This window comes from Brachypodium distachyon, chromosome 2 (genome assembly GCF_000005505.3).
Source record: "Brachypodium distachyon strain Bd21 chromosome 2, Brachypodium_distachyon_v3.0, whole genome shotgun sequence".
In the NCBI taxonomy this organism is placed as follows: domain Eukaryota; kingdom Viridiplantae; phylum Streptophyta; class Magnoliopsida; order Poales; family Poaceae; genus Brachypodium; species Brachypodium distachyon.
Window position 1 is genome coordinate 42,556,127 of NC_016132.3, and position 7,547 is coordinate 42,563,673.

The window sequence follows — 7,547 nt, forward strand, 5'->3', positions numbered from 1 at the left end:
TGCAATCTGACTAGAACAGCGCATCGCTACTCGAACACCTGCACGAACTTGACTACCTTTGAAGGTTTTACAAAGCCCCTTGAGTTGCCCATCAAAAAAGATGGGAAGTCATGAGCATTGACGTACTTGGTCCAGGGATGATACCCTGAAGGTACAAGTCGTGTAACCACAAAATCTTAATCGAAACCCCAAAGAAGAACTTTAGGTCCACAAAAGATCATGCCAATAAAAACAATAGAACACACTAACGAAAACTCGATCTGTATGAACAGTTCTGCGAGGACACGAATCGAAAATTCGGAAGATCAGACACACCGAACTTGCAGATGGAAAAACTCTCTGGCTCCGTGGCATCGCCTGGTGAGTTGCCATCATAAAAGAGGAAGAACTAGAGAACTTTTATTCTCAACAACGCCGCATCCTCCACCATAGCGTTGTCGACGGGGAGCACACTTAAAATACTGAACACTTCTTGATACGTCTAATGGGATCCGATGTTCCCCATCCTCGCAGCTTCAGGATAGCGGCAAGAAGCAAGGGGAACCGGCAAATCTTTGTGCTAGCTACAACCTTGCCGTCTTCCTAGAACCCTAGTTGGTGTGTTCAGGATTTTGGTTGCCCGTTGTTGGTAAATGACATGTACCCCTCCGATCCAAAATAAGTGCCCCGGCTTTGAACTAAGCCTAGTTCACTTTTTTTTTTTGAGAAACATCTGGCTTTATTGATTCAATAACCAAAGTACAAGTGATCGAATTGAAACGAAAACCAACAACAAAAAACCTAATGAAAATAAAAGTTACATCAAGATTTTTTGAAGTAAACAACTCTTGATCCGTCATCTGTATCTTGAAAACTCTCCATGCCTTTGTGATGAAATTGCAGAAGACTAGAGCTGCCCAAGATGGACTAACCGCATAGGATTTGAATAGCCGCATGAGTCGCTCACCTCAATCGATGAGAACCCAATATCGTTGAACGCACTGTGACCTGGGACACACCCCTTGCAAAGAAGGTTGTCGAACTGCTGATTCATCGCCGAACATACTAGAAAGAAGACCACAATAACGAAAATACAAACCGCGAGATCCACTAGCTCCATGTATTAGATCGTGTTGACTACGCCAGGGAGAAGATAGAGCTGGGAGACTATTATTCCATACGCCGTCGCCTCATCCACCAAGACGCCGTCATGAAGATACAAAACATCACAAAAAGGTAAACAAACTGGAACCAGACATTGATCTATGGTTTCTTTCGTCACCCGATGCCGAATTGGCGGTTGGAGACGAGAGGAATCCAAATAAAAATGCTGATTGGACGGCTCCGGACGGCTAGGGTACCGCCTCTGTCGTGACTGTACTCTCCCGGCGGCTATGGTACGAGCAAGTGTGCCTACTTCACAAAGTTCCGACACTTATTTTGAACCGGAAGGCCGTACATTTTTGTTGCATACAAATTTTTTATGATGCCCTAACGATCTCAGCCCACAACAGTTCATCGTATTCTAATTTTATTTTACAACTCATCATTTTCAAGCCCAAACTTGAAAGCCCAGTCCAGCCGTCCATGCCCAATCCATACTCCAGTCACTGTCTGTAGTCTGGGCCTCAGCCCACCACGCATCCCACCAGTCCGCCGCCACAGCCTCGCTCTAGGGTTTCTCTCTCTCCCGTCTCTCTCCTCCCAATCGAATCGGAATCCATGGAGTCGTCGCGGTCGCGGAAGCGCACGCGTCAAGAGTTGGATGGCGCCGGCGCGCCGCCGCCGGAGCGGGAAGTGGTAAGTATCCTTTGCTTGAGGTATTATGCCTACGGTTAGGGCTTGGGTGTTCGGGTTTGTTCTGACGTGGATTTCGCGGCTGCCTCCGGTGCTGCAGGTAGCGAGGGGCGGCGTGTCGCCGCCGTGGAGGGATGACGACCGCGACGGACACTATGTGTTTGACCTCGGCGAGAACTTGACCCGCCGGTGTAAGCACCCGTCTGTTAGGCCTATTGTTAATTCATATCTAGCATACGTATTTGTTTTATGTATACGTGATTTATCAATGCAAACATATTTCAGCGAAAAAGGGTGGATAATTTTTTTTTCTATGTGCACACTTTTAAGGTGGATGAATATTTGTTTTATGCATACGTAATTTGTGACTAATGGTGGTCTTTATTTGTACTTTGTTTGAGTGATCTTAAATCCTTCTTGGCACTGGTAATTCCTTATTTTAGTTGGTTATCTTTTTTGTTCTATTATGTAATTACCTGGCTAAGTTCACCTCCGCAATTGAATGAATGATTGGATTTTTTTTAATCTTGTTGTATAGAACTTATTTTGTTTTAGGTCAGTGATAAGCAAAGTTCTATTCTAATCTGGCACTGCTGTGGTTATATTAGTACACAAAATTGATTGGATTAATGTGCTTTGCTTTGTCCTTGGTATTTATTGACAATAACTCTTTTAGTTGTGGGAGTTCTGCATAATAGTTTGTTCACAGTCTCCTTTTTGCAATGCAGACAAAATCTTGAGCAAAATGGGAGAAGGTTTGATTTCCTTCAATATGCCATGTTCTCTTGTACTTCGTACGTTTTTTCTGTTATTCTAATAAGAGCAACATGAGTTGGATTTTTGCAGGTACTTTTGGACGAGTTTTGGAATGCTGGGATCGCGACACACGTGAATATGTTGCAATAAAAGTTGTTCGGAGCATCCGAAAGTACCGGGACGCTGCAATGATTGAGATTGATGTGCTCAATCGCCTTGCAGAAAATGAGAAATACAGACCCCTGTGAGTGTCTCACAAACTTAAATAAATTTAAAATTTTACTATTTATATTTCTCATTCGATGGCTCTTTTTAATGGTCAGCTGTGTCCAAATTCAAAGATGGTTTGACTATCGCAATCATATATGCATTGTAAGTCTCATTCTTTTGTTCATTTATGCTTGTTCTGCAAGTTGAATTCAAGCGTCAGTTGTTATGCTCACTGTCAGCTCCAATAACGTATTGCATTCCTGTTTATATTCCTCGTTCTGCAACAGTTTATTTTCTTCCTTCATGGCACCTCTTACCCATACATAGGGAGAGATGCTGGCAGGGTTCTACACATAACATGATAATGCAGTGTATGTGTAATAAGATTTGCATGCTTATACAACAGTCGCTGCTCTTTGCTCATAAAGGTTCCCCTGATATGGAAACAAAATAAAGATAACTTTTATTCAATGGATATCAATGGTTTTGTCAGGTATTTGAGAAGCTTGGGCCAAGCTTGTATGATTTTCTAAAGAGAAATAGATACCAACCTTTCCCTGTGGAACTTGTGCGGGAGTTTGGACGGCAACTGTTGGAATCTGTAGCATGTGTGTGATTGCTTGATTCTGCATATCCGTTCTTAATAATTTTGGCAGTTGCAGATTCATTCTTCTCTTGCTGCAAAGTGGCATGCTTGACCATCTTTTCCTTTCTTCTAAAATAGATATGCACGAATTACGCCTTATTCACACTGATCTGAAGCCAGAAAACATACTCCTTGTATCTTCTGAACATATAAAGGTTCCAAGTTCCAAGGTACCTAATCTTAACTAATTCTGTAGTGCGCATCTAATATTTTGAAATTAGGCATACGGTATTAGCAGTTATCTTGAATGACCACTTGGGGTTGTACAGAAGAATTCACAAGATGAGATGCATTTCAAGTGCTTGCCGAAGTCCAGTGCCATAAAGCTCATAGATTTTGGTAGTACTGCCTTTGATAATCAGGAACATAACTCAATCGTTTCTACGAGGCATTACAGGGCACCTGAAATAATCTTAGGTAATTTGGTTATTCTTAAAGGTTTGCTTTTGTTTCATCTTGTTTTAGGTATAGGTTTCTGTGTTGCTGAATATGCTTATAATGCATGCCCGTTGATGCTTTTATTTATGAATAAATGAAAATACATATTGAGAACAGAAACTTCTTGCCATTTCCATAATAGTGTTAGCTAGTGAGAAAGATCCTTCAAATTTGATCAAAATATTGTGCCAATAATGGAAGATTATAAATATAATGATATGAAGTGTACAGACTTCCATTGATTAATTGTTAAGTACTGGTTGGTTTTGTAGAATAGGAACTGTGTCTATTATACATCAGCACTTTTGAGCATCTGATAGTTTTTGCTTTGTTGGACTGTTTGCTTCTTTTCTTTTGTGTAGTTTCCTGCTTGGAAAGATTTTAGTGATGCACATGTCTATTGCTTTTGATGCTATTGATTAACACTGTTGGTTAGTTGATGTTTGGTTTGGACATCCCCCTTAAGAATGAGCGTGAAGGTTGAATTACAGAGAATGATTGAAATACAGGCAGCATACATATATGATTCTCTTCCTTGCACAATGGTTTATCTAAGAACATATTCAGTTCTATATTTGATGGTTCTGGCCCCGATGAGGTTGTAGGTCTTACAAAAATAGTTATATAGTTGGGTGTCGGTTGGTCTAAATCATACTCTGCCTTTTATATATGCCAACCTGAAACCTGTACTATGCTCAAATTATACCACTGTGCTGAACTACTGGTAAAATTTTGATTAGACTGACCTCTGTTCTTTTTATGTTGAATAAGAACTGATATTTTGTTCTGTTTCATTGAGGTTAGACCAACTACCGTAGTGCTTGCTAATGTTTCTCCCAGCAGGGAATCTTGAGTTCTGATGTTGTTGAATATTCATGTGGCAGGGTTAGGCTGGAGTTTGCCATGTGATATCTGGAGTGTTGGTTGCATCCTTGTTGAACTATGCTCGGTTTGTTTGCTTCTAACGCCTCTCTTTTTCTCTTCTACCTTACTCGATGTGTTCTTAACCCTAAACATTTTTAGGGGGAAGCATTGTTTCAGACACATGAGAACTTGGAACACCTAGCAATGATGGAGAGGGTTTTAGGACCGATTCCAGAGCACATGATACGGAAAGCTAAGTTAGTATTTATACAGTTTAATTGATGCCCAGTTTTCTGTTTCTCCTTGTGTTGTCTTCAACAAACCTGGAGGTTCAGGGTTTGAACCCAGACCATACACATATTCCATTTTGTATTAAATCTTCTGTGCCAAACTTCTACTCGTAGAAAACATTGGCACATCCTGCCTGCAAAGAAGAAACCTTGATTTTTTGTCTTCCGTAGTATGTAAGTGGAGTGTTTCTTTTTTTATACTCATGTGTCATACTTATCTCCTGTACGTCACTTGGAATATGCAGTTCATCAGCTCAGAAATATTTTAAGCGAGGTACACGTTTAAATTGGCCTGAAGGTGCTGTTACAAGAGAAAGCATTAGAGCAGTCAGAAAACTACATCGGCTAAAGGTTGCCCTGAATCTGATTATGCTTTTTCAGTTCTACTTGTCCATACTTATCAATTTTCAAAGCACCTATGCATGTTTGTGGTACCTAGGTTACCTTCTTATTTCTGTTTGCTACCAGTAAAAATATTTTGACATAGTTACATAAGTTGCTTGCATATGTAACTGCGCATGGATAGTTGTGTCCTTCAACTGGCTGAAGACTATGTGTGATAATGCATATTTTTTAATAATCACATTTTAGTTGAGCTTGTTGGACTGCACATAGGAAAAGTAAATAAGTCCAACTAATGTTACTATTTTGTAGTTTTAGTAATCTGGAATATGAGTTGCCTAATAACCTGCAACAAAGAGAATGTGGTAATGTAACATAGCATAATATGAAATGAACAGTTTCAAAGTGCAAAGATGATTCAGCTTCCATATTTCATCTGTAACTTCAGGACTTGGTTGCGAAGAATGCGGACCATTCAAGGGCATCCCTGGCAGACTTGCTATATGGTCTTTTAAGATTTGAGCCTTCAGAGCGCCTTACTGCCCAAGAAGCTCTAGACCATCCATTCTTCAGAAATCCAGCTCCAACATAACTCTTTTGACTCTGCTCCTCACAATAGCTACGCCAAGAACGAGGCCTGGAGTAGCAGGTACAAGACCATTAACATAAGGCCGTAGGCCTTTAGCTAATCTCTACCCCAAAAAAGGTCATCTAAGCTGAGCTCTAGTGCTTGGCGGTGGTGATAAGCTGTTGTTTCGGTCACCCGTTGTAATGTACAATAGCATTTCTTCTGGGTAGATTAGTGTACCAGATGACACTTGTACATTACATTAAATACAAGCTGTGCGGCCCGTGAATCCGGATCCAGATCCTATTTTGTGATCACACCGCAATGGCCGTTGACCAAGGCAGCTGTAAAGGCTTTCCGATGCATGTATTTTGCCTGGGATGTTTCTGTTGCTTCGGTGGAATCTGACCAAAGTTAATCTTCCCAGTAACTTGATTAAAGTCGTGTGCTTGTGGCTCGTGAATTGTTTTCATCATGAATCAACGCCATGGATCGATGTGGAAAAGAAAACTGATTATGATTGTTTGACTTGAGAAAACAACGTGTATTAGCCGGTTTCTAAAACACGGGAGTAGGAAAAATGTAGGATTAAAGTGCTATGCACTATTATATCCTACTCTCCTTCCGATCAATAAAAAAAGTGTCGTCCATTTTGTACTAAGTTAGTATTCCTCCGTCCAACAAAAGATGTCTCAAATTTGTCAAAATTTGTCAAATTCTGTCTAGATACATCCAAATTTTGACAAATTTGAGACATCTTTTGTAAGACGGAGGGAGTACAAATTTTGTAGAAAATGAGCGATATTTTTTATGAATCAGATGGAGTAACAGAATGAAAAATGTTAGGAATTAGCATCAAGTGTTGTGACACTTATAGTAAGAGGTTTGAGTAGATGAAATATTTTCTCCAAACAAAGAACTACCAGTTTGGTAAATATAAGAACTCCTAGTTTTGTCGTAAGTCAAATCTGATCAAGTTTATAAATAAAGGACTGGCATAACGCGTGACGGTCGTGCGTTAGCCCGCGCGCGGACGTTTTGTCGGGGCAGTGATGGGATATATGTAGCATATGACATACGGAGATTAATGCATGCATGCAATATAGGACAACAATACAAGAATGACTACTAAATGGAGCATATGACATACGGAGATTAATGCATGCATGCAACATAGGACAACAATACAAGAATGACTACTAAATGGCCTACAACACTACTAAATGGCCTGAAGACTCTGCATGCATGCATGCATGTCCATCCATGTATTTTGCAAAATGCAACTTCAAAATGTTATATATCTTAAACCGTATAATCAATTTATGATGCATCTTCATGGTTAACTTTGTATCGACGAGATCTTAGAAACTAGATGTTATATTGGTATGTTTCGACAGACAGAAAAAAATCCTAAAAGTTGCCACCCTCTAATATACAAAATTGTCACCATCTAATACGTAAAGTTGCAATATTGTGCGACAGGCGCGCTATAGGCACAACGTGCGACGACGCCAGCTCAATTGAAATAAAGATGCACCACCAGATCTCCTCAACTTCAAATAAAGGTGCCACATCCCTTCAAAACGACTACACATAAACATTATCTCCATGTTTCTCTTAATGCCAACAAATTGTCACCCCTAATGAAAACAAATTG

General features: G+C 40.1%; 1 protein-coding gene across 3 annotated transcripts; it reads left to right on the forward strand.

Moving 5' to 3' along the window:
- Positions 1-1,608: 1,608 nt before the first annotated feature.
- On the forward strand, positions 1,609-6,330 carry LOC100822739 (serine/threonine-protein kinase AFC3). 3 transcript variants are annotated; one of them, XM_010233670.3, is made up of 12 exons: positions 1,609-1,779; positions 1,877-1,967; positions 2,505-2,531; positions 2,623-2,776; positions 2,856-2,904; positions 3,236-3,350; positions 3,467-3,558; positions 3,661-3,805; positions 4,711-4,775; positions 4,850-4,947; positions 5,226-5,331; positions 5,771-6,330. In XM_010233670.3, the coding sequence occupies exons 1-12, from the start codon at positions 1,702-1,704 to the stop codon at positions 5,912-5,914; spliced, it is 1,164 nt and encodes a 387-aa protein (XP_010231972.1). In that variant the 5' UTR covers positions 1,609-1,701; the 3' UTR covers positions 5,915-6,330. The 3 variants fall into 3 exon arrangements, with proteins under 3 accessions (XP_010231972.1, XP_010231971.1, XP_024315917.1); XM_010233669.3 differs by having other exon boundaries at positions 1,611-1,779; positions 3,658-3,805; XM_024460149.1 differs by lacking the exons at positions 1,609-1,779; positions 1,877-1,967; positions 2,505-2,531; positions 3,236-3,350 and having other exon boundaries at positions 2,676-2,776.
- The last annotated feature ends 1,217 nt before the right edge of the window (positions 6,331-7,547 follow it).

Excerpts from the sequence above, each read along its gene's own strand:
- LOC100822739 (XM_010233669.3), top strand. The coding sequence starts at position 1,702 with ATGGAGTCGTCGCGGTCGCGGAAGCGCACGCGTCAAGAGTTGGATGGC. Across the intron at positions 1,780-1,876 it reads CGCCGCCGGAGCGGGAAGTG|GTAGCGAGGGGCGGCGTGTC; the intron begins GTAAGTATCCTT and ends CCGGTGCTGCAG. Across the intron at positions 3,351-3,466 it reads ACTGTTGGAATCTGTAGCAT|ATATGCACGAATTACGCCTT; the intron begins GTGTGTGATTGC and ends CTTCTAAAATAG.